At 37.1% G+C, this 27,612-nt stretch overlaps 1 protein-coding gene across 6 annotated transcripts in view; it reads left to right on the top strand.

The window, feature by feature from the left end:
• PHF3 (PHD finger protein 3) overlaps positions 1-27,612 on the top strand; it is a 90,816-nt gene that overhangs the window by 44,584 nt on the left and 18,620 nt on the right. For 2 of the 6 annotated variants that reach the window (XM_069599503.1, XM_069599502.1), the window contains 4 exons: positions 13,290-13,451; positions 17,212-18,964; positions 24,925-25,234; positions 27,347-27,530. In XM_069599503.1, coding sequence (XP_069455604.1) covers positions 13,310-13,451; positions 17,212-18,964; positions 24,925-25,234; positions 27,347-27,530 — 2,389 coding nt within the window. In that variant the 5' untranslated portion in view covers positions 13,290-13,309. Of the gene's footprint in view, positions 1-12,200; positions 12,391-13,289; positions 13,452-17,211; positions 18,965-24,924; positions 25,235-27,346; positions 27,531-27,612 lie in introns of all 6 variants that reach the window. The other 4 variants (XM_069599505.1, XM_069599506.1, XM_069599504.1 and 1 more) reach the window with 3 other exon arrangements.

Below are 27,612 nucleotides of genomic sequence, written 5' to 3'. Positions count from 1 at the left end.
GGATACAGTTGTGTTTGAGACAAAATCCCTGTCGTGGAGCTTTCAAGTAGAATGTAAGGTGACAGAGACTGTCTGGTTGGTTGTTTGGTGGCCAGTGTCATCTCAGAGAGTTGGGCTGGTCAGGGCAGGTCTGTGGGTAGAGGTGACCCAAGAGAAGCAGTGTGCTTGGACACATGTAGTGGCCAACCTTTTGAAGATCGTGGGTTCCTGGGTAAGGGAAGAACATTCCTAGTAGAGAAATAGCAAATGAAAAGTATACTTAATTTAACTGGTTGTTCAGTTCAGTTCAGTTCAGTCGCTCAGTCGTGTCCGACTCTTTGTGACCCCATGAATCGCAGCATGCCAGGCCTCCCTGTCCATCACCATCTCCCGGAATTCACTCAGACCCATGTCCATCGAGTCCGTGATGCCATCCAGCCATCTCATCCTCTGTCGTCCCCTTCTCCTCCTGCCCCCAATCCCTCCCAGCATCAGAGTCTTTTCCAATGAGGCAACTCTTCGTATGAGGTGGCCAAAGTACTGGAGCTTCAGCTTTAGCGTCATTCCTTCCAAAGAAATCCCAGGGCTGATCTCCTTCAGAATGGACTGGTTGGATCTCCTTGCAGTCCAAGGGACCCTCAAGAGTCTTCTCCAACACCACAGTTCAAAAGCATCAATTCTTCGGCGCTCAGCCTTCTTCACAGTCCAACTCTCACATCCATACATGACCACAGGAAAAACCATAGCCTTGACTAGACGGACCTTAGTCGGCAAAGTGATGTCTCTGCTTTTCAATATACTATCTAGGTTGCTCATAACTTTTCTTCCAAGGAGTAAGCGTCTTTTAATTTCATGGCTGCAGTCACCATCTGGAGTGATTTTGGAGCCCCCCCAAAATAAAGTCTGACACTGTTTCCACTGTTTCCCCATCAATTTGCCATGAAGTGATGGTACCAGATGCCATGATCTTCTTTTTCTGAATGTTGAGCTTTAAGCCAACTTTTTCACTCTCCTCTTTCACTTTTATCAAGAGGCTTTTTAGCTCCTCTTCACTTTCTGCCGTAAGGGTGGTGTCATCTGCATATCTGAGGTTATTGATATTTCTCCCAGCACTCTTGTTTCCAGCTTGTGTTTCTTCTAGTCCAGCGTTTCTCATGATGTACTCTGCATATAAGTTAAATAAGCAGGGTGACAATATACAGCCTTGACGTACTCCTTTTCCTAACTGGTTGTTAGTTAATCCTTTTGTCAGATTAAAGTAATACAATGTTAATAAGTAGTTTTACAGTTGACCCTTGAACACTGTGATTTAGGGATGTCAGCCTTCAGCACAGTCAAAAATCTTGAGTATAATGTACAGTCTGCCTTCCATATCAGAGGTTCCTTGCTGTCCACAGTTCCTCCGTATCTGTGGTTTCAAGTTCAGAGATTCAGCCAACCATGGGTCATGTGATACTGAGTATTTACAGTTGAAAAAAAAGTTGTGAATAAGTGGACTCCTACAGTTCAAACCTATGTTATTCAAGGGTCAACTATAGTATCTCCTTGGGTGTTGCTTATAGGAATACCTTAATATTTAGTTTTTCAGCCAAGTTGAGTCTGTAATTAGTGGATTATGTAAATCAACTGTAAGACAATGATTTCCATACAACCAAGGAGCAGATTCTGAAGCAACTCAATACTCCCCAGTACCCACTTAACACTCCAGTTTGTATTGATGAGGCTTACCTGGCTACTCTTAAGTTTTCTGGAGTTGACTGTGTTGGTGGCCAAGTGCCTCTTCTCTGTGCTTCTTAGAATTATGGAGTGGAGCTAATTCAACTGAAAAACTGTTATGTACATTTTGATATTTTCCTTAATTTCATAATGTTGCCTGGTAGTTAAAAAAAGAAAGAAAAACATTTGGTATTTTTTTTGCCCTTATAGCCTATACTTAGGTACATATTTAGATATTCATGAAATCAGATACTTAGGTATTTGTGATATTAGGTTTTTGTGTTTTCTGATTAGGTTTCCTTCTTAAAAAACTTAATTAATTTGACTGTGCTGGGTCTTAGTTGTGGCACATGGAATCTATTTCCTTCACCAGGAAACAAACCTGGGCCCCCTACATTGGGAGCATGAGGTTTAGCCACTGGACCACGAGGAAAGTCCCCTCTGATTAGGTTTCTATTTTCTGTATTTCATGGATGTGATATGTAATTAACATAATGGAATATCTCTTTTTCTCTGTGCTTGGTAGAAGTCTGAAAGAGTCTCTGTCGAGGTCCTTACAGTTGAATTTCAGTGTTAGCCGCATATCGTCTTTTATATTTATTCATCAGTATAGTTGTCTTGCCCTGTTCTTTTTGTCTGTTTACAACAAACTCCTGGAAAGGATTTTAGTGCTGTCATCCCCAGAATCTCTCCTCCACATTCTGATTTCACTCTCATCAGCTGCTCTGGGTTGCACGCAGTGTCAGTCTGCCAGCTGCCATCTTTGGGTCACCATTCCTGGTTATTCTCTCACCTTCCTGTCTTCCTCTCAGTTTCTTCTGATTCTCCTCTTCATCTTCTTGACCTCTAGGCACTGGAGTATTTCAGGGTTCAGATTTTAAGCATCTCTATTTCTACTCACTTTTATGGTGATGATGTATGATTTTATGAATTGAAAAGTGAAAGTGAAAGTAAAGGTCGCTCAGTCGTGTCCAACTCTTTGTGACTTCATGGACCCTGCCAGGCTACTCTGTCCGTGGAATTCTCCAGGCCAGAGTACCAACCCAGGGATTGAACCCAGGTCTCGCACATTGCAGGTGGATTCTTCACCCTCCGAGTCACTGGGGAAGCCCTAATTTTATGACTTAAAACATGCTTTATAATTCAGCTCTTAAATATATATACTCCAGACTCCTGTATTTACTTCTTTGGCTGTCTCTTGGGCATTTTAAGCTTAATGTCTTAATACTGAACTTTGTGGTACCTGCTTCTCCAACTCCCAGTTCTGCTTGTACCACTTTATGCCTACAGTCTCCCTCATTTCTAGAAATGTTAACTTCTTTTGAGTTGCTTAACAAAAAACATAGAAGTCATTTTTAATTCTTTCATGTTCTGTATTCACTTGATCAGCAGATCCTGTTGACACTGTTTTCAGAATATATCCAGACTCTGGTATTTCATACAATCTCACTTTGTTCACTGCCACTGTGGTTTTAGTCATTACCATTTCTCATCTGGATCATTGCATTAGCCTGGAAGTGGTTTCCCTGCTTCTGTCTCTGGGGTTTCTGTCCCATATGTTCTCAGAACAGCATCTAGAGTAATCTTGGAGAGTTAGATCCTATCACACTTTTATTCACAGTGCTCTGGTCACTTTCCATTTCACACAAAGGAGAAAACTAAAGTTCTCCTGGCCTGCGAGACTGAGCCTGGCTTGTCCCCTGTACCTTTCTATTTTTACCTGCTCTTCTCCCTCTTTTTGCTAATCAGGCTATGTAGACTTGCCCCCATTTTTCTGTTCTTCCACTATCCTGGGCATGCTCCTGCCTCAGAGTCTAGGTACTTGATGTGCCTTCTAACTAGAAAGCTATTCCCTCAACTTGTTCTGCTTTTGCTGAAAATTCACCTCGGCATTGCCATCCCCAGGCTCTTTCTGGCCTGAGCAGTGAGCTTTCTCCTGCCCTGGAAGCTCTTGCGCAGGAGACAACTGGTACCAGTATCCCTGGCTCTCCCTGGCCTCTCAGTTTAAAATTATAGACTACTGTTTGTTCCCTTCTTTGTACTCCCTATTATTCTTCTCTTTTGTTTATACACTGTGTATCTTTTTTATTTGTCTCATTCTAGTTAAAAGGAAACTTCATGGCAACAGTTTTTAAAATTTTTTCTGTTTTATGGAAAACATCAAAGCAGCGAAGTGAAGTTGCTCAGTCGTGTTCGACTCTTTGCAACCCCATGGACTGAGGAGCCTACCAGGCCTACCAGGCTCAGTCCTCAGTCCATGTGATTTTCCAGGCAAGAATACTGGAGTGAGTTGCCGTTTCCTCCATCAAAGTAGTGAGACTAGTATAATAAATGAATCTCCCTGTTACTTATACAGTTAGTTAATAGTTCTTCTTTTTCCATTTAAACCCCACTCCTCCTTCACTGCAGTTAAGTCACTCAGTTGTGTCCAACTCTTTTCGACCCCATGGACCTCAGCATGCCAAACTTCAGTCCTCCTTACCTCCCCTCAACCAAGATTACTTTGAAGAAGAGCTCAGAAATCATTTAATTTCATCTGTAAATATTTTAGTATGTATCTCTAAAATAAAAGAATTCTTTATTTTAAAAAAATAGCATAAATGTTATCCTGTCTAAAATAAAGATACTTTTTAATGTTTCCAAGTATGCAGTCAGTGTTCATTTATTTACCCAGTTCCCACACATTTTTCTTTTTACAGTTTGAATTAGAATTGAAATAGGTCAGTATGTTCATATGTTCATTTGGTTGCTGTGTGACTTTAGTATGTATCAGTCTATGTAAACAGTTACCCGCCCCTTACTATTACTAAATGATCTCCCAGCTGAATCCTCCTGCCAGTGCAGGAGGTGCAGGAGAAATGGGTTCAATCCCTGGGTCAGGATGTTCCCCTAGAGAAGGAAATGCAACCCACTCCAGTGTTCTTACCTGGGAAATCTATGGACAGAGGAGCCTGGAGGGCTATCGCCCATAGGGTCTCAATGAGTCAGACACAATTGAGCGACGGAGCATGCACACACGTTTCTATTTCTAACCCCTTACTTCTTCACACTTAGTGAAGAAACAGTTTGTCTTGAGAATTCTATGTCATTGGTATCTGGAATAATCTACGCCAGCATGTGACACATAGTAGGTGCTCAGTATTTTTGAATGAATTACTATAAAGGTACATAATTTATGGTATTTTAGGATGGAATTAAAATGCTCAAAAGTTAGGGAATGATTATCTCACTTTTATAATAATGTGATAGAATCATTTTGGCAATAAGAGAAATTATTTTGACAGTTGGGGAGGGGTCATAGTGAAGGGTACTTAGGGCTACAGAAAATGGTTTGAAAAATAATTAGTATCTGCTAAGATATTATAATGGCTACTGTCTTATGTTTTCAGTCAAGCATGCAGTCAGGCACTTGTTAGGATAGTTTTTACAGTAGCCTTTCAGTGGAGGGAGATACTACCTATATTTTCCCAGTGAACTGATGTTCAGTGGGAGAAGCAGAAGGAAAGTGAGTGGGTGCTGAGCATTAGTGTTTTTCTTCATAAATTTTATAGAATTAGGCACAATTCTTTAAAATCAGGTACATGTATAACTTTAAAAAGAAAATATTTAAAAAGTGGCACCAGTGATTATATATTTTTGGGGAGATTCTTTTTGACAAAGAGTTTTTAATATGATATGGATTAGAAAGCATGAATAAGAAGGAGGAGAAAGCTGCTTTCTGAGATAACTATCGTTGCATTTTGGTGTGTGTGTTATTGGTGTGTGTGTGAGAACATAGAGGTTGGCAAGCAGTTTTACCATGTGCACTTCTTTCCCTCATATTATATGCCTTTAACATACTGAAGGCTCTAAAGATTTGCAGTGAAAAAACTGTTTCAACTTCATTTAGCCTAGTGTCTTTTAGATTTGTTTGATAGAAACTCTCTTTCTGGAAATATGAATCAGTTTTTCCCCAAAGTATGAATTGTTTGACAGAAGTCGAAATATTTGTTTAAATATTTAAATATTTGACAAAAGTCGAAATATATGTTTAAATATAAGACTTTAGAATGTGTTAAATTTCAGCAGAAAGGATGGATAATTTAATCCTGTTGGAGTAACTGAAGACAGTATTCTGAAGAAAAATTAGATTATGAGATAATCGGAGAAGGTAATGGCACCCCACTCCAGTACTCTTGCCTGGAGAATCCCAGGGACAGGGTAGCCTGGTGGGCTGCCATCTATGGGGTCGCACAGAGTTGGACATGACTGAAGCAACTTAGCAGCAGCAGCAGCATGAGATAATACTAAAATACAGATAAATGAGGGAAAATACTTGCATTAAATAGGTAATGCAGATATTACACAAAGAGTTCGTATAAATTATTGAGAGAAAAATGCATTAAGACAAGCCTAGAAGAGAAGGCTGAGCTAAAAAAAGACACAGAAAAGCAGTATGTATGTCAGGATTATAGTAACAGTGTTTCTTTTAAAAATCTGCAACTCAGTGCTAGTAAGTTCTTAATTGAGACTTAATATGAAACTTTTTGTACTGTAAATTGTTTATACTCTTTATCAGAAGTCATGTGATGAGATTGAAAAATAGTAGAATATATAAATTTGCCTTCTTTGACTCAGTAAACTTGTGTTTTTAAATTTATTGTAAAGAAGAAGTTTAAGAGGGAAAAAGGGTAGTAGCATTATTTGTATTTTTAAAATGACAAATGTACCAATATTTAAAATGATAAATTCACCCCCAAATGACTCACTGTATATATAGCACACAAATTGATGATGTGTGTCATAACGTGGACTCTTTTTGGAAGGAGCGTGTGAATCATCCATAAAGGAAACACCTTCTGAAGGGAGGCCCTTAGAGCCTGAGTGGTGGTCTGCTGCTGTGTTAGAGGAGAAACCTGAGGGGGACTCTGTTAAGAGGATATATCTGTGGAAGTTTTTATTTTACTTCAGATCACAAACTCTGAAATAGATACGTAACCTTTATCGTTGTGACTTTGCAAAGAGACCATGCTCTTTAGGTTTTTCTCAAGTCTGATAATTAGGGCCAAGTTTTATAATAGAGGAGATAAGTTCCTAGAAGCAGTGGAGTTTGGCCTTTGTGCTGCCAGAGTTGAATTAAGGCTTGTCAGATGTGAAGTCTCCGCAGTACTGTGGTTCTCCCTTCTGTATGGTGTAAAGTGACTTAAACTTATGCCAGTTGTGAGAAATTTAATAAATTTTACCTTAACAAGGGAACATTTCACCTAAAAATGGGCACAATAAGGGACAGAAACAGTAGAGACCTAGTAGATGCTGAAGATCAATAAGAGATGGAAGGAATACACAGAAGAACTGTACAAAAAAAGATCTTAATGAACCGGCTAACTATGGGGCTGTGATTCTGGAGTGTGAAGTCAAGTGAGCCTCAGGGATCACTGCTGTGAAGCTAGTGGATGCAATGGAATTCTAGTTCAGCTCAGTCGCTTAGTCGTGTCCACCTCTTTGTGACCCTGTGGACTGCAGCATGCCAGGCCTCCCTCTCCATCACCAACTCCCGGAGCTTACTCAGACTCACGTCCATTGAGTCAGTGATGCCATCCAACCATCTCATCCTCTCTCGTCCCCTTCTTCTGCCCCTAAGCTTTCCCAACATCATGGTCTTTTCCAGTGAGTCAGTTCTTCACATCAGCTCGCCAAAGTATTGGAGTTTCAGCTTCAGCATCACTCCTTCCAATGAATATCCAGGACCAATTTCCTTTAGGATGGACTGGTTGGATCTCCTTGCAGTCTAAGGGACTCTCAAGAGTCTTCTCCAATACCGCAATTCAAAAGCATCAATTCTTTGGTGCTCAGCTTTCTTTATAGTCCAACTCTCATATTCGTACGTGACTACTGGAAAAACTACAGCTTTGACTAGATGGACCTTTGTTGGCAAAGTAGTGTCTCTGCTTTTTAATATGCTGTCTAGGTTGGTCATAACTTTCCTTCCAAGGAGTAAGCATCTTTTAATTTCATGGCTGCAATCACCGTCTGCAGTGATTTTTGAGCCCCCCAAAATAAAGTCTGTCATTGTTTCAATTTTTTCCCCATCTGTTTGCCATGAAGTGATGGGACCAGATGCCATAATCTTAGTTTTCTGAATACTGAGTTTTAAGCCAACTTTTTCACCCTCCTCTTTCACTTTCATCAAGAGGCTCTTTAGTTCTTCTTTGCTTTCTGCCATAAGGGTGGTATCATCTGCATATCTGAGGTTATTGATATTTCTCCCGGCAATCTTGATTCCAGCTTATGCTTTATCCAGCCCAGTATTTGCATGATACACTCTGCATATAAATTAAATAGGCAGGGTGACAGTATACAGCCTTGACATACTCCTTTCCTGATTTGGAACCACTCTGTTGTTCCATGTCCAGTATTAATTGTTGCTTCTTGACCTCCATACAGATTTCTCAGGAGGCAGGTAAAGCGGTCTGATATTCCCATCTCTTCAAGAATTTTCCACAGTTCGTTGTGATCCACACAGTCAAAGGCTTTGGGATAGTTAATAAAGGAGAAGTAGGTGCTTTTCTGGAACTCTCTTGCTTTTTAGATGATCCAGAAGATGTTGGCAATTTGATCTCTGGTTCCTCTGCCTTTTCTAAAACCACCTTGAACATCTGGAAGTTCACGGTTCACGTATTGCTGAAGCCTGGCTTGGAGATTTTTGAGCATTACTTTGCTAGCGTGTGAGATGAGTGCAGTTGTGCGGTAGTTTGAGCATTCTTTGGCATTGCCTTTCTTTGGGATTGGAATTAAAACTGAACTTTTCCAGTAGTAGGATTTCCAGTAGAGCTATTCAAAACCCTGAAGAATGATTCTGTCAAATTGTTGCACTCAACATGTCAGCCAATTTGGAAGAGCCAGCAGTGGCCACAGGACTGGGAAAAGTCAGGCCTCATCCCAGTTCCCAAGAAGAGTGATAAAAAATGTTCAGACCATCAGACAGTTGCACTCATCACCTGTGCTAGTAAGGTCATGCTTAAAATCTTGCATGCTAGGCTTCACCATTACCTGAATCAAGAAGTTCCAGACGTCTGAGCTGGGTTTAGAAAAGTCAGAGGATCCAGAGACAAGTTGCCGACATTCCCTGGATCATAGAGAAAGCAAAGGAATTCCAGAAAAACATCTACTTCTGTTTCATAGACCACATTAAAGCCTTTGTCTGTGTGGATCATAGAAATTGTGGAAAGCTCTTAAAGAGATGGGAATACCAGACCATCTTACTTGTCTCCTGAGAAACCTGTATTTGGGTCAAGAAACAGAACCATGTCTGGAGCAACAGGTTGGTTCAGGATTGAGAAAGGAGTATGACAGAGCTGTCTGCTGTCACTCTATTTAACCTGTCTCCTGAGCACATCATGAGAAATGCTGGGCTGGATGAGTTACAAGCTGGAATCAAGGTAGGCGGGAGAAATATCAGCAACCTCAGATATGTGAATGATACCACTCTAATGGCAGAAAGCGAAGAAGAACTAAAGAGCCTCTTGATAAGGGTGAAGGAGGAGAGTGAAAGCTCCAGCTTAAAACTAAATATTAAGAAAACGAAGATCATGGCATCCAGTCCCATTACTTCATGGCAAATAGAAGGGGAAAAGGTGGAAGTAGTGACAGATGTCCTCTTCTTGGGTTCTGATATCACTGCAAATGGTGACTGTAGCCATGAAATCAGAAGATTATTGCCTCTTGGCAGGAAAGCTATAACAAACCTAACAAAGTGTGTTGAGAAACTGAGACGTGACTGCCAACAAAGGTCTGTATGGTCACTGTGGTTTCCCCAGTGATCACTTATGGCTGTGAGAGCTGGACCGTAAAGGAGGCAGAGTGTCAGAAGACTTGATGGCTTTTGAGCTGCAGAAGACTCCTGGATGTCCCTTGTACAGCAAGGAGATCAAGCCATCAATATTAAGGGAGATGAACTCTGAATACTGGTTGGAAGGACTGCCACTGAAGCCTGAAGCTGCAGTATTTTGGCCACCCAATGTGAAGAGCCGATTCATTGGAAAAGTCTCTGATGCTGGGAAAGATTGAGGGCTGAAGGAGAAGAGGGCATCAGAGGATGAGATGGCTGGATGGCATCACTGACTGGATGGACATGAGTGTGAGTGAACTCCGGGAGTTGGTGATGGACAGGGAGGCCTAGCGTGCTGCGATTCGTGGGGTTGCAAAGAGTTGGACACGACTGAGCAACTGAACTGAGAATGAACAGAAATTTGAAAAGAGCACAGATTCTACGTCACTGCTTTCTATTCATTTTCTTAGTGGAAGTTGTGGGACTGAACTTTCCAAAACTTAAGTATCTAATTGGATGGGTTTTACAAGAGATTGTTCATTCTGGACTCTAATTTACTTTAATCAGACTAATGGATTAGAAGAAGGAAATTTCAGGTACATTTTTAATGGAAGATTTGTTCTCCGGGGAATTGAAGGGAAAAAGAATACATAAATTGTGATGGTGGGGTCCATGATAGGGGAGACTGTGAACCAAAGTCCACAGTTCTGATGTAATCATTACAGTGCGCCGCTGACCACTAGCATGATCTCTGCTTCATAGATAGAGCAGCTTGAGGCACAGCAAGGTTAAGCAGATGCGTTGGTTTTGGGGGCGTACTGCTTGAGAGCCCTGGACATGTTGGAAACAACCTAGAGCTTGATTTTTTTTTTTTTTTTGCTTCCCCGTGTTATGGAGAGACCAGTGTGACTGGAGCACTGTGAGTCAGTGGTCGAGAAGTCAGGAAAGTGGGTTGGGGCTGCTCTTCTCTGGATCCCGGAGGCCCTGGCTGGGATTTTGAAAATGTATCTGAAGTGTGTGAACATACATCTGTATTGGTAAGGTTTGGGGGATAGAAGAATGGTAACATGATATAACTTTATATTTTGGAAGAATCTAAGATATAGTTATGACGTCTGGAAAACAAACTGTGAGTATGAGTGTGTGTCTGTAGCGGGTGGCCGTGGAGGATCCTGGGACACTAGGGGGCTTGATGGGAGATGATGGTGGTGTGGGGAGAAGGTGAACTGTGGGAGTGGTCAGTGGTGATCAGACAGGTGATGTGTTTTGTAGATAGAGCCAGCAGGTTGAGCTGACCCTTGAATGTAGGATATGAGGAGGATCGTTCTGGGGATAGTTCTAGAGCTTTAGCATTGAGCAGCTGGGTTCCATGACCAGGACTGTCTTAGGAGGGCAGTTTTACTGAGGGGAGGGGAAATGGGTAGAATTGGTGTTTCTTTTCTATATTGATCTTGAGATACCTGTTTGACAACCTAGTGGACATGTCAGATCACACTCTTAGGAGGTCATATGTGAGTTTGGAGCTGGGGAAGATAACTTTGGGAGTCAAGCGAGTATATATGGACTGGATAAAGTCGTTCGGGGAGAAGTGAGTGCACATAAAGGGGAGATGGGAAGACTGAACCTTTTAAGTCCTTTGGTGTGTGATACCTGCAAGAAATCCATAAAGGGTGTTGAGAAGTAGCCAGTGAGGGAGGAGTGTGTGATGTTCAGAAATCAAGTAAGAAACAGGGCTCAGGATGGGGAGAGGGGTCAGCTGTAGCTGCCAGGAAAGGGAATAAGGTAAAACCTAGTAACTGACCTCCGGATTTGTCTTTGCTAAATCCTGTCAATCCTGCTGTGCAGTATAACCCTAAAATTCAGACTGCCCTTTTGTAATCCTGCCAATGAACACTGTTAATCAGGTTTTAATCACTTTTCTCCTGGACTGTTTTTTGAATTATTACTTTCTCTCCTGATTACAATACAAAATGCATGTTTATTGTAGAAAATACACAGTGATTTAAACCTCACTTCCCCAGTTCCTTACCCCACCTTACCACCAGATAGCCACAGATAACCTTCCTTCCCGCATCCATTTCTATCTCTTCATACATGTATGCATATAATGCTTAACTTTTGCTTTTTAAAATAAACGTGGTAGAACTAGTTATCTAATGTTAGAGATTCTCTGAGAATGTGTTAGAATGTGTGGCAGCATCCATCATGGTGGAGTAACCTTCTAACGGAACTCCCTGCGTTTCCCCCAGTTTATATCTTAAATGAGTCCTGATGAATTTTCCTAAGATAAATTCTTCTCTAAGCCTTTAGTACATATAGCATAGTGATAAAAAACATGGACTCTGTTTTTGAGAGTAATCCATGCATATAGCAGGAAATGTGGAAAATAGCAAAAAAGTGTATTATTTTATAGAATGATTGTTGTTATAATTTTCATCCATTTCTTGCTGATCTTTTTTTTTTTTCGTTTGTCTAAATGTGCATGCACACATTTTGTTTGTCTGTTACTAACAAGGATCACACTGTTTTCTAGCCAGCATTTTTTTCATAATTTATTCTCTCTTCTATACTTATATAATACTTTGGTCAAAGTATGTAAGGCGTTTCATAATTCTGTTTGTTGTCAAATTGCTCTTCGAAAGGATTGTACCATTTGAAAGTATATTTATAAAGAATTTTGTTCTCTTTAAATTTTTAGGATAGACCACTTTCTTGTTGAACTCTTAAATGAAGTTCTACTTGGATACAAAGATGAGGACTAGATAACTTCTTGAGGTTCCTTCTAACCCCTAGGATGAAGATAATAACTAACATTTGTGTAGTGCTCTAAAGTTACAAAGTGAGTTCTCATACATCATCTCACTTGATCCTCACAACAGCCCTGTGAGGTAGGTAGGACAGGTATTGTTGTTCTCATTTTAGAGATAAAAGAAACTGGTAGAGAGGTTAAGGATTTGGTCAGGTTTTATTTAAGTGTTTTAGCAGGGACTTGAATCCAGGTCATATGTCTGCAATAATCACGTTCCTTTCACAAGATTTTATACAGCTGCACATTTAGAATTGCGATATGTCAGCTAGTAAAATGACATTTGTTCAGTACAGAAATAAACCTGTTGATAATATAAATACAGTGTCTTGCATTCCTTTTCCATGCCTCCTCCCCTGCCATTAAATGAATGACTCTCTTTTGATTAGGGGAAGGTAACTTAATTATATAGTTATATTAAACATCTACTGTTTTCCCCAACTTGTGGGGGGAGGGGGAAGTTACATTGTGTTTTTCATTCTCTGTGTGTGTGTGTGTGTGTGTGTGTGTTTGCGTGCGCATGCACTTGATGTAACTCAAAAGTATATCTCCATTACTTAGTCTCACACATGTAGCATAAAAGTCTTCAAGGAATACAGTACAGCTAGAACTTGAATCTTTTGATTCTAGCATGATCCTAGAATTGCAAGCTTTTCAGGGTATTTACTCTTTTTTGTATTTCTTTAACCAAAATTGGGATTAAGTAAGTACTCCAGGTGTAGCTGCTTATGATGTTCACAGAGGTACAGTGAGTGATAAGTGAGAGTGTGTGACAATGGAGGGCAAACCAAGAAGAATCACAGCCAGTCTTCTCTTTGACCAGTTGCCTCATACGGTAGAAGTTTGTAAACTGAATTGGGAGCTTGTTAGTGGCATTATCGCATTTTAGGAAACTGTCTCACAGTGTTTTCTGTACTGCCTTTAAACACTTAACATCACCAATATTTTAAAAAAAAAATTGTTTTTTTTTTTTTCCCCTAGTTGTTGGTCTTGACGATATTATGGATGAAGGAGTTGTTAAAGAAAGTGGCAATGATACCATTGATGACGAAGAACTGATTTTACCTAACAGGAATTTGAGGGACAAAGTAGAAGAAAATTCAGTGAGATCACCAAGAAAATCACCTCGTTTAATGGCACAAGGTAACTACCGAAGAGAACTAGCTAGAAAATCAAACGTAGGGACAGATGTGATAGAGTGTAAACTTGTAATACTGATAGTATTTTCTTGGTGTTTGCTAACCTGAGGCATTTTGATCATCAGTTTTGAGATTGTATCAATCTGTTGGTATGATTTTTAAAAAATTTTCGTTGAAATTACACGATTCAGGGTTGACTAGTCCTGAGTTTCTAGTACTTGCCATCCTACTACTTTTTTCCCTTTTCTCAGAGGAAACTTTGGTTTTATTAATTATTGTTACTTTTTTGGTATTCCATGTCTCTTAAGTATCACATGTATATTGCTACTTCTTGACTATTCTGATGATTGTATTTATTGATTTCCCATTCTGGATGGTGAATTTAGCACCCTTTTCTCCTCTTGTTCCCCCATGAAACAAAAGTATATTTTCTCATTTTTCTAGTAGATAATTTCACAAGATCAGTAGGAATTACTTACGTTATTATGAGTCAGTATGCTGTTAGTGATGATCCTTTTAATAAACTGTTCTATACAACTTTGTCTTTCTGATTTAATAATTGATCATTTGCTTATTAGTTTACACATTTGCACACAGAGCTTTTAATCAGTAATTACACCCTAACTACTCTGCCAGTGGTCTGACTCTTTTCTGAATATATTTGTGCATATCAGGCATTCTGTTCATTTTCATCTTGCTGAGGAAAGTATCTTTGGGGACCTTCTGATCTGCTGCTGTGTGCAGTGCTATGTTAGCCCTACGTAAGCTAGAGGCGTGGCTCTTGTCCACAGAGCTCCCTTTACTGGAGTTCTGAGGATTCTGTTCTGTATTGCAGTTCCTATTTACTTTGCTTTGGTTTAGTTCCTTCGTTGTGGTGACACACCTCTTCTAGTAGTTTTGTGAGGAAAAGGAGTATGTGTGTATATATGTGTGTGTGTGTGTGTGTGTGTGTGTATATATATGTATATATTTAAACCTTGTATGTTTGCAAATGTATTTATAATCTGTTCTCACATTGGAATCATAGTCTGATTAAACATAGAATTCAAGGTTGCTAATTGTTTTTCCTCAGAAACTTGAAAGTGATACTCTATTTTCAGTCTGGGAAAATCTCTTGAATTATTTCACTGATTATTTTCCCCTTTATTTTCTTAGCTCTTGTTTCCTGGAACTCCTGTCATTCAAGTATTAGATAGTAGGGACTGGCTCTTCTATTTTCTTCACTTATCCACCTCTATCTTCTTCCTCTTCTTACTGAGTTTTTCTCATGTTTATCCATCAACTTTTTCATCAAATTCTGAGTGTTCCTTTTTGGTTTTTGGAATAATGCTTTTTGTAGCATTTTGGCCTTGTTTCACGCATGTGGTATCTTATGTTGTCTTTCATAAGGTACTTAACAGTGTTTTAAACTTTTTTAAATTTTTCTTCCTTTTTCTTTTTTTTCTTGCTTCTGTCTTTCATGTTAAGAGACTTTCCTAAAATGTCTGATCATTGGTAGTTTGCTCAGTGTTTAATGTTTTGTTGACTGTGAGCATTCTCTATGGTAATCTGGCTGTGTAACTTTTTGGAGGAATCCCTGATATTAGAATTTAGATTGTTAGATTGTTAGATTACTAGCATACATGGAAATCCTTTAGGGAAGCTGATGGGGGCATCTCAGCTTTCAGCACATAGAGATTCACATAATCTTAAAAATTTCAGTGTACTTTACTGCCACTCTTATTTGTGCTTAATGTTCCTTAGTCTTAAAACTGTTTTTATACTCCTTAAAGAGTAAGCGTCCGGTCTTGGATAAGAAACTGGGAAGAGCAGTTGCCCAATAGATGGAACAGAGGAGAGGGAGCTTGGGGTCCAACTGCTTCTTAAATAGCTTGGCTTTCAACTCCTCTGGTGAACTGCCTGCCTTCCTCCCTGCTTTAGGATCATCTGGGGTCACCAGTTTCTAAACCTTTGGAGATGACAGTGGTATTGGTTTGGCCAGTGCTGCCAGTTAGTGTTTACCTTGGGGGGATTTTCTGTATCAGTGTTTGATCATCTGTTGTTAGGCCTCCTAAATTGTCCGTGTTTTCTCTTATTCTTCCTTTCCTTTTAGATTTGCAGCTTTTGGGTAGTTTTGATGTGGGGTTTAAGAAGTAAATTAACTGAGATGTATATATTTACTTATCTTTTCCTCACTTTTTTTTTAAATTGGTTATTTGGTGGATATTTGTGACTTTGAGAAATGAAAGAATGAACATTACAGACAAATAACGATAAATGTTTGGCCTATGTAGTCCAGCTTCAAACTAAGGCAGTTTATAGTTAGAGGAGATAGTTAAATTATCCTTTGGTAATTAATCAATTACTATTGGAAAATAGCTTTTTGTTTAAATACCTTCACAGTTGAATGTGCTATTCATTTATCAACCACTTAGATAATGGGTTTTAAAAGTTTTTCATTTATTTCAGGGCAGATAAATATAGTAGAGTTATAAATTACTACATACTGCCTTCAAAACTTTAAAAATCATCAGAATATTGATAACAAACCATAAAAATTTTAGTTATTTAAAAATGTTAAAGTATCTGAGTTAGAGTGGTTCATAATCCAGTAAGTAATTTTTTTAAAGTTGTTGGGTAACCTACCTGAAGACTAGATATTGCACCAAGTCTTGGGAGGATTAGGAAGGGTTTCTAAGGTTAGGATGACCATATAATTTATAATCCAAACGGGGACACTTGAGTGTCGTGACTGCAGGCGTTTCCTAGGGAAGTTAAGAGACGGAGGAGGACGTGTAGTGCCTTCTGTGAGACAGTCACAGCTCAGGGTCAGTGATACGTGACAAATTAGGAGAAAGTTCTAAATATCGGTGCATTGTAGGGTTTTGTGTTAAAAAGGAAAGAGGCTTTTTAAAATTGGTGACTTTTAGTTTTCATGCAGAGTTGATGCAGAGGTATTGATGTGCCGTAGGCTTGGATATATAGCTCCTTATTTTGTATTTCAGTTTGTGGGTTGTTTTTCTGCTTAGTTAATTGTTATATTTTTTTCTTAGTGTATTATTTAGCTTTCTTTTCAATTTTTTTTCACTTTGTGTTTCTGTTTTCTTTGGAGGATGTATCCAGTATTATTTTCATACTTTCCTCATTTTCCCTTCTGAAACATTTTCATGGTTTCAATCTTTTAAAATATAATTTCTTTTTTGGTTGATCTGTGTCTAGTACTTCAGTGTATATTTGACTTCTTGGTATATTTAAACTAGTCAAAGAATAGATTGAGTGCTAAAATGGAGATACAATGGAAGTACATTTATAAGGGCATTAGAATTCCTTTGAGGCTGTAGTGAAACTCACACAGATCCTATTGTGATAGATAGTTTGGTTCAGATTTAATTGGCACTTGAATTGTTTGGTTTTATATATTTAAAGGTATTTAATATTTAAAACTGTATGATAATCTTGTTTGAGATGGGTAGTAATATAAAGGATCTTAATTAATTTTAGTCTCAGCTTATTTTTATAAAAAGGAAACTTGATAAAAATATTTGTCTTATTGTGAAGTATAATATCAGTCTGAATTTTATAGAGGTTTTTTTCCTGCCTCAGATAGAACTTTGATAAGTATAAAATTTAACATATCTAAAATATGGTCCATCACGAGTAGATATTTAGTACATTTTCATTGAAATGGGAAGATAAATTTTATAGCTCAGAATAAATTGCACTGAAATAAAAATACGTGGCAACATAACTAAGTTATTTTTATTTATTTTTTTCCCTTGTGATAGAACAAGTAAGAAATTTGCGACAAAGCACTATTGCCAAGCGTTCAAATGCAGCACCTTTAAATAGCACAAAAAAGGCACCTGGGAAGACTGTGTCTGCCCCTAAAGTAGGAGTGAAACAACCAGAAAGGTGTCAGATTAAAGAAGAAGCTGGTACATCACCGAAATTGGAACACCAGAAAGAGAGCAGAAGGAGCAACCGACACAGTGGACAGGTTGAAGCAGCAGTTTCATCTTGTCTTGAAATGAAGGATGAAGCTGGATTAGATTCTGAGCAGAAGTGTAATAATCAGGGAGAAGCAAATGTGCCATCTCATGAGTTAAATTGTCCACTCCTTTCAGAGACTTGTATTAATATTGAAGAAAAGAAAAGTGAAACTTTGGAATGTAAAACCAAGTCTGTTAGCCCATTATTTAAGTTTTCAGATAAAGAAGAAAATGAACGGAATGATTCCATTTCAGGTAAAATGGATGAGACTATTGTTGAAGAAATGAAGGCAGAAGAAGTTGAACAAGAATCAAAGGAGACAGTTAAATTACCCCACAAAGATGACAATGTCATTAAGGAACCTGCATCTTCTGATGCTTTCTCTGGCAGTGCTGCTTGTACAAACCCAAACAAGACAGAAAAGAACTTTGTCAGTTTGTCTGGTTCTGTGGATAAAGTAAATGAATGTAGTTTGGAATTGCAAGATAGCATGGAAGTTGCTGATAAAGCTAAGAACTCCCCTCTGTTTCAAAGAAATGAAATAGAAATGGCTTATTGTAAAGGTACAGAGTCTAATGATAAGCAATTGGAGGGCACCAGATTTAATAAATCAAACTTGGAGGTGGTTAATACTGGTGCTTTTGAACCAGAAAGGAATACTTTAGAAAATGCTATTTGTGATGCACCTGACCAAAATTCAGAACAGTTGAATATTGTTGAAGGTATTAAAATGGAGTTACATGAAACAGCAACCCTTCAGGATGATAGAGATAGCCAGTCAAGTAGTGTTTCATCCTTAGAATCAAAAAACATAAAATCTAAACATAAAAAACCTGTAATTCATCCTAAGCAAACCTTGACAGCAGATATTCAGAAAAAAGTTGCTACAGCAAAGCATGAATTAATGCATAACAAAACTAAAGCTAATGTCAAAAGTGTGAAGCGGAATGCTGATGAATCAGAATCTAAGCAGAATTTTCAAAGGCCAGTCAAAGTGAGAAAAAAACAAGTTGATAAGGATTCGAAGATTCAGAGTTGCATTTCTGGGGTTAAATCTGTGAAAAACCAAGCTCATTCTATATTCAAAAAAACATCACAGGATCAAAATTTAGTACAGATTTCCAAACCTTTAACTCATTCTATGAGTGATAAACCTCATGGTCACCCTAGTTGCTCTAAAGAACCTCACCATCCTGTACAAACTGGACATTCATTGCAGGCCAGTCAGAAACAGTGCCATAAGCCCCAGCAGCTGACTCCAGCTGCGAGAACCAATAGTCATGCGAAAGAAGAGCTGGAACATGCAGGTGGTGGAGAACATTTAAAGGAAGAGGAAAAATTGAAATTAAAAAAACCTGAGAAGAACCTACAACCCCGCCAAAGAAGAAGCAGCAAAAGTTTTTCTTTGGATGAGCCACCGTTGTTCATTCCAGACAACATAGCTACTGTAAAAAGGGAAGGCTTAGATCATAGCTCTTCATTCGAATGCAAATATATCTGGACTCCCAGCAAGCAGTGTGGGTTTTGCAAAAAACCACATGGCAACAGGTGTGTGTGTGTGTGTGTGTGTGTGTGTGTGTGGTGTGTATGTGTATGTGATATGTACATTAAAGAGAAATTGCTGTTTTTTAGAGTGAGATTAGTGTGAGAACTTTTTATAGAAAGATTATTTATATGCAAAGACTTTTGCAAAAACAAAAACCCCTCCTCAGTCCTGGATGATAGAAAGATGGAGCCACTGAGTACATCAGTATTCTAGAGCACTTTAAAATACATAGTCTGACCAAAAATTGATATATATGGAATTGTTTTGTCATTGTAATCAGTTAGAGACTGTAACTTAGTCATTGCATCTTAAAAAGAAAAAAAAAAAAATCAAAATTTTTATAGGGCTTTGGGCCTGTAAGTTATATGTTATTTTGTTTGGCTTGAGAAGAACTAGTAATAAAATGTGAAGGGCATAATGGAAATTTTATATATATATATACACACACACACACACATACACATACACTTTTGTTTGTTTATTTTTAATGAAGCAGTACCTCTGACTTAATACTGCTACTTTATAACTATCAAACTTGACTTTAGAATGAAATTTTATAGCTGAAACAACTATTAAATTACCCAGGGGAATTTTGTATGTAACATGGGATGGAGTGAAACCTGTATTTTGTTTTTTGCTATTTTAGTGATTTGGATTTCCTGTGAATTCTCCTCTTTTAGGAGGTGATTTTATAGCGCTGCCCTTGACATTCTTTCTGCAGGACTCAGTGTTATCCTTAGTTTTATGACACTGCCATCTTCTGCTTCCCCTCTGCCCCCCTGTGTTTTTTATTTGCTAGCTTTTTCAGAAAAAGAGAACAAGAGATGAAGTGGAGTTTTCAGCTACAAGATTATCCTGTTCAAGTGTTGAGATTGCTGTTGGAACTTCTATCAACATTGATATAATAAAAGAACATTGTAACTTGCACATTGTAATATTATCTTTACTCATGAAAGTGAATGTTAGTATGAAAATGAAACTCTTTAGGGAGGGACAGTTTAGTGCAGTGTGCTGTAATACATTATTTGGTGTGGAAGATGGTAGTTGGGAGTTGCTGGGGCTGTTCTGTAAAAAATAACTTTTATGTCAAGTTCCTTCATTTGTGATTCAGCCTGTAGCCTATTTTTAGTGTCAGTAGTTACTTTATAACAGCATATTCCCAGTTTTTAAAACTGACATTTGAATATAGTACTACATTTGTCCTCACTTTTGTGCTGTTTATGCTTTTTTGTTTGCTTGTTTAAAATACCCTATTAAAATATTCTAAAGTGGGTTTAAGAGAATTAAGGGCTAGATGGGCCTTGTGTCTTTTAGAAGACCTTGTTTCTTTGCAAGCATCTTCTAAAAATGATCACACTGACGTGTTGTTAGAGTAATCAGATAGAAGCCTTAAAGTGAATAAGTTTCTGAAATCAAACTTTGGCCTAGAGTTGGAAGCCATGATATAAAGTAGCTTTTTTGAGATAACTTCTATTATGATGGTCTCAGGAGTTTGCTCAGGCTTTTGAATGAAGACTGTCACTTCACCAACATCAGTTATTTTCCTAAAATAAAGATTTAGTGTTAAGTCCCATTGTTCTTTTACCTAAAGCTGCCTTTTGGGTCTACCCTATAAAACCTAGAGTTTCTTTGCCTCCATCTGGAAAATGACCTAATATTCTAATATTAGATGTGTAGGGATTTTGAGTTTACCCTATGTAATTGAAATGAATATTATAATATTGGAAAATCAATTTTGGAAGCAACATTTCTCATTACTTCAATTATGTGAATAAAGAAGCTTAAGTTAATGATTGTTTTTTTCTTTACATGTTAATTAGCCTTCACTACTTCTTTGATGCTTTCTGCTTGTATACACTGAGGTTACTCAAAAAAATGCAACCGCCATGCAGCATGTAATTTTCCTAGTTTAATCCGTGTATAAGTATATGAATTTATTAGGAAGGACATATGTGGAAATAATTTTCATCCATTTCTTTGATCTCATGCACTAGCTACATTCAGTGAAAACTATTTGTTAATGTGACTTTTTTTTTTAGCACTTGTGACATTTATTCCTATAAAGGTTATTTTATTACTTCAGCATTTTATATATAATGCAACTGAAGTTAGCTTAGTGTTTATGCTTCCATTTGGAAATTGTATTTTTAAATACAGATTTGTTCATGGTGTGGCCAAATACAGTATTTGACCTTAAACTTCTGTACATGGCCTAAAGGCAGTAGACGTCGACTGCCTTACGGTTTACGCTTCATCCTGTTTCGGCTTCCATTTATTTTCTGGATTCTCCTTACAGCTAAGGCGTATTCATTACTGTAAAAACCAGACTATTTAATCCTTTTTTTTAAAGTTACCTTTGAACTTCTTTTTAAACATAAACTAGTTGGCATTTTGGAAGGAAGAAATCTTAGTCTTTTCATAATAACCTATGTTGTAGTTTCTAGTATTCCCTCCCTCTTCAGGTGACATTTGCGTCTTCAGTTTGTATTACACTTTCTTGTCCAGTTTTAAAAGATTAGTTCATTGGATGAAATTTAGAAACAAAAAAGTCTACTTAGCATAATTGAGTCATAGCTTTAAGCAAGAAACCTTTTTCTTAAAAGGAAATTTTCTCTGAGTGATTCTGGTTTTTCTCAGGAGTTTACAAGTTTGATAGATAAATATTTTTCTCTGCAGATTAGATTGTTAGTGACAACAACAATGATTTAGTGTTTATGTGGAAATCATTTTATCCTAGGGAAGAGTGAGTACATGTACACTCACAGTAATACAGTCTCAATTACTTTTATACTTAGAACTTGATGGCTCATCTTAAAATATCTCTGTTGTTAGTGAGTTTGTGACTTTTTAAGAACAGGAATTCTCAATGTTGCCTTTGTGGTTTGCTCTGAAGAAACATGGAAATTTTCTAAGAATATGTTTTAATTTGTGCCAAAAAGATTAGAATTAGGATTACATTTTAAATTGTTTAAATTATAGTAGGATTTAAAATTTTGTATATGAACATATAACAGTAGTAGAACACAACAGATATTTCTGAAGTTTTCCATTTAATTGATTTCATGCTGACTTGGCCCAATTAATTCAGAGCTAAACTTCACACGTTAATTGTTTTTGGTGAAATATTTAACACCCAGAATTATAGTCTTTTCTTTGAGTGATTTTGCCTGTTGGTGATGAGAATTTCAAGGACAGAGCAGAAAGTAGGAGAGTATGTTCACTATTTGATCCATACTCCATTTGTAAGCCATGAGGAATATCATGAAAAGGGAAGACAGTGTATCTTCTCTTTTTTGAAAAGCCATTTAAAAATACATATGTGGTTAATAAAGTTTGTAATACTGCTAATTATTTCCTCTTGAAATTCTCCAGTTTCATTTTCAAGTCAATTACATATTCCCCTAGTACACGGTAATAATATTCATCAGTGTAACTTTGTGGTTTTTCAGAATTATATTTAAGTGTATTTATTACTTAAAATATAAATCATTAAGATTACATCTGTGGTTGGCACTATAGTTTTGAGATTTGTTTTTCATAGCTTCTCAAGTTCGAGGAGATATTTCCAGAATAAACTTGGGGTATGGTGATATAGTGAATACATTCTACATCATAAAGTGACTGTTCCCTGGTCAAATAAAGATTTGAAATTTCCTAATATGTGCTTTATAGTTTGTTAGTTAGGTTTGGATTTGGGACAAAAGCATAGCCATGGTCATAGCTGAAACTATTCCAGGCTTGCTTTGAAGAAATTGTTAATATAGTTGTGATGGGGAACACATTAGCTTTCCTTCAGTATTTCAAAAGAATCAACCTAGATAGTTATTTTCAAGAAATGGGAGTTCTTACAACTTTGCAGTCTGAAATAGAAGAACTTTTCTATTTTTTAAGCTTTGTATTTTTCTGTTGGCTATATGATCTGTGTCATTGAAACATGCAATAGTGAGTGAAGTCGCTCAGTCGTGTCCGACTCTTTGCGACCCCGTGGACTGTAGCCTACCAAGCTCCTCTGTCCATGGGATTTTCCAGGCAATAGTACTGGAGTGGACTGCCATTTCCTTCTCCAGAGGATCTTCCTGACCGAGGGATGAACCCGGGTTTCCTGCATTGTAGACAGACGCTTTACCGTCTGAGCCACCAGGGAAGTGAAACATGCAGTAGACCTATCTAAAATCTTCCACACCTAGAAACCGTTTCTATCTTGCAGACAAATACCGCATTGTTAGAAAGTTTTCTCACTAGTGCTTTGAATCCAAAATATTCTGTATTTTTACTTAAGGCATGAGTTTTTTAATTTGTTTTTTTTCAATGAATTTTTTTTTTTTAATGAACCATGGAAGAAATGGTGACTTAACCCTGAAAAGCTAGCATAAATATCACCACTTCAAGAATGGTGAATTACAGACAGGAAAAAACACAGTTTCCTTAGTGCACAGCAGTGGTTGGTCCACAATATAGGCAAGGGCACACGAGATGAAGAGTGGAGTGGTCTGCAGTCAGGGACTTGATTTCAAGATATCCTACAAGGTTTGAAACTCAGTGCTCTGAATTTTATAGTCTCTGTGTTAAAATAGGACCTCTGATTATATTTAGAGAGAGTCCGCTATATCACCCAGTATATTACCTTTAGCATCTTACTGGACAGTAGGTTTTTAAAAAGAGTTTTACACTGGTGTCTGTCACCACCAGCTGCTCTATTTTACCATTTCAGTTTTTATTCGTGGATTATGTATGGTTTAATATGCAAGTCTACTGTGTTCCAAATGTCTGTAATTATATGTTTTTAGGGCTTTTGTAAATAGGCATTTGATCTAATACAACCTCTTCTATGGTTAAGTACAGTAACAGAAAAAAAGTTTTGTCGGTGATGGTGGCACTATTATCAAAATCAGCACAAAGTTTTTAGATCATTAAAGAACATATTTAATTCTCCTAAATCTTCCAGATATACCATGAGTTACTAACCTGAAGAAGAAAAAAAGAAAATGTTAAACATAATTAAGTGAGCTTTTGTCATTTTCTTAACAGTGGGTTGAAAAGTATGTGAAAAAGAGAATTTCACCCTCAAATTGCTGTTTATGCATCTGTTTTGCTATTTTATTCTAAAGTAATTCCAGATATTCTAAGTTAAAAAAGCCAGCTTTTTAGAGTGGTAAATATGCCCTTAGACTTTAATTGGCTAATGAAATAATTTGTTAGATAAAATGCAGTAAAGGGGAAATATTAGAAGATTGTTTGGAAATTAAAGAAAACTTAGCCTGAATAGTAATATCTTCATGTTGATACACTGTTGGTCATTATTTGGGAAAACAGGTTTATTATCTGAGGTACAAGGTCAAGTAGTAAGCTCACACTCAAAAGTATGTAAAAAGTTCTTAAGCTAAATCAGTCTGACGTGATGAACCAAATTATTTTGAGCTCTAAGAATAGTTATATAGTTAAGGTGGTCAATAAGGAGCAGTCAGTGAGGCTTAATTAAATTAGTTTTTCAGTTGCATTTTTGTTGCATCTGGTTTTTCTTTTTGTCACTTAAATTAGTTGGGTAACTGACTGCAATTTTATGTATAAATTCAGGTCTGTGTGGTAAATGTAACTTGGATAGGTTGAATGTCAAAGCTTATCACCCTTCTCAGTGGAGAAATACCCTTATTCTATGTGTTAATTATTCCATACAGTATGCAGACAGACCAGTTGCCCTTTGTTTTTATCTTTATGTGCTCTACCAACCCCCTGCCCCCAGTATTTTCTCACTTACATTAGAGGGGAAATACTGACTTCTTTAAAAAGTTTCATTTTCATACAATATTCTTTGCTTGGAAAACTTTGACAAGGTTGAACTGATAGAATGTGTAAGGACAGAAAACATGCACAATACCACAGTACAGAAAATTCAGTTTAGGCTCACTTGGCATTGGTTTTTTTAGAAAATGTATCAAATCAGAGTGTTCTTTTTTCTTTCCAGGTTTATGGTTGGCTGTGGGAGATGTGATGACTGGTTTCATGGTGATTGTGTTGGGTTAAGTCTTTCTCAAGCACAGCAGATGGGAGAGGAAGACAAAGAATATGTGTGTGTAAAATGTTGTGCTGAAGAAGATAAAAAGACTGAAATAGCCGACCCAGATATTTTGGGAAACCAGGCTAAAGCTGAAATCCATAGTGAAGATAAAACAATGGAACATGAAAAGCTTGGGTTACCAAAGCACACTACAGCAAATGATAAAACCAAGTATGTAGATGATCCAGTGAAGCACAAGGTCAAAATTTTAAAACGGGTGAGCTGCTCATTATGCATTCTTTTTATTTAAGAACTTGTATGGACTGACTGAGAATTTGAAATTTTTTAGATTTCACTGTAGTGTACATTTTCACATTTATTTTTCCACAAAAATGAAGGTTTACTTAAAATGTTTTGTGAGTTTTGGTGAAACCAGTTAGTGACATCTTCGAAATATGCAGACTTATTCCTTAAGTCTTTGTGCTATGTCTAGTCTCTAGTTTGGTATTTGGATTTTCAGTGGTAGAATGTGTATGTAATCTTGTGGGGCGAGATATAAATTGTGCTTACTGAGAAGTTTTTCTAAAAAGCTTTTCAGTCCGTAAGTATCTGTGAATGTTCTCTCTGTAAGGAAATGTAATCTTAATTCTTTTGATTTTTGTTCCCAGTATTTGCTTGGAAGCCTTACTTCATAATTCCTCCCTTATAATGTGGTGTCTTAAAAAGTTAGTTTCCCCTCATCTTTCATTTTCAACTACTGTATTTTCTAAATAGAAATTTTAAGATATTTGGTCAGTTACAGGAGAAGTGTACACAGCCTTTTATCTAATTAAGTTTTATTTTCATTTTCTACCTTTTTTATACTATGATTTTTTTTAATCATTGGTTATTCTTGTAGGTAGCTCTAGGGAGGAAACACTGGTAACAAACATATGGATGGTCAAATATAATAATTCCAAGATACAGAGAACACAAGTTATAGAGTTGGAAGGAGCCTTGGAAATTTTTTAGTCTGACCATTCAGATTGAAGAACATAAGCATGTTTTCTCTAAAACTTTCTCTTTTATTTACAAATGTAGTTCTTCCAGACATTCCTTATGTGACAAATCTGGATTAAATTCTAGTTTGCCAGATCCTTGTGGCATCCAGCATTTTCTGTCTGCCAAGACTTTCTGAGAATTAGATTGTGTCCTCCTAATATTTACTATTTTTCTGTTGATTTGATTAGCACCAAAGTAACCAATAATATAGAACTGAGAGTGCCGTTGCAGACAGTTTATAGCAAGTCTTGGAAAGGTTCTTTTTAACGTTTAATCATCATTCCTTGGGTACAATTTCTTGGCCACTCAGAAATACAGCTTATTGTTTTGTCATAGAAAACCTCCATCTTGTCTAAAAAAACATTATAAAGCATTAACACTGAGTGTTTTAAGAAACCTTCTAGCCAGTCTTACAGATAAGGAACTGAGGTTAGTCTGATTTCATAAATAAATACATGAATGAAGTAATTACTGCTTCCTTTTCTTTTTCATGTTGAATTGTTAAATCTTCTTTGAACTACTCTGAATTTAGTTTATGGAATATGCTTTTTAAAGATCACTTCTTATGATTTTATGTTGAACCATTTATTGGGTTCCTATTGTGTGCCAAGCATGATACCAGATTTGAGTATGTATCACTGATTGAAATATGTCCCTGCTCTCAACTCTAGTTGGAGAGGTAGAAAATAAACACAAGTAAGTAAAAAAGAGGATTCCCAGTCCAGAGAAAATCAGTGTTTTTTTTTTTTTTTGTATATACTGTCTTCCTAAAAACTATGATTTTATTTCTATACATAATGTTCTTATTAAATGATATTACTTGTTTCCAGGGGTCTCCAAATTCTGGTTTCATTTGTAGTTCTTTGTGGGTTATAATTATAGCTACACTGAACATTTGATACTTTTATAGGTAAATATGACTTTGTTCTAGATAGTAGTAAAGAAAAATATAGATAATTGATATCTTTACAATTTTTCCCTGCCCTTCTTTTTTTTCCATATCCACAGCTGATGAAGGGAAATCTTATTTAATTTTCTTTCTAGTACAATTATTGGGAATATAATCTCAGTGTTTTTTAGTTCCCTTTATAGACTACTGTGTGTTCTGCAGAAAATAGGTGCTTAACAGGTGGGTTTTGGATGAAAGGATGAAGGTCCTTTTTGCTGTTGAGAGTTATGTATATCTTCACAGAACAGTTACTGGGCCAAAGAATGGGGTATGATCTTAAAAAGTTGTCATACTAATTAGGTTTAATTTGTTTCATCTACATACTCATGAAGGTTGCTTTGTATTTTAAAGATATTTTAGTAGTTTTCATTCTAATGAATTAAATACTATTTTTCCTAGGAATCTGGTGAAGGCAAAACCTCATCAGACTGTAGGGATAGTGAAATTAAAAAATGGCAGCTAGCACCTTTTCGAAAGATGGGACAACCAGTGTTACCTCGGAGATCCTCAGAAGAAAAAAGTGAAAAAATGACAAAAGAGTCTACAACTGTTATTTGCACAGGAGAAAAAGCTTCAAAACCAGGTAGTAAGAACAGTAGAAATTATTGTATACTAATGTTTTTATATTTTAATGGCAAGAAAAATAGGTGATTGACTTTACTTGA

This window comes from Ovis canadensis, chromosome 9 (assembly GCF_042477335.2).
Source record: "Ovis canadensis isolate MfBH-ARS-UI-01 breed Bighorn chromosome 9, ARS-UI_OviCan_v2, whole genome shotgun sequence".
Taxonomy (NCBI): domain Eukaryota; kingdom Metazoa; phylum Chordata; class Mammalia; order Artiodactyla; family Bovidae; genus Ovis; species Ovis canadensis.
Note: the sequence above shows the minus strand (reverse complement) of the source record. Positions and strands in the feature narration are given on the sequence as shown.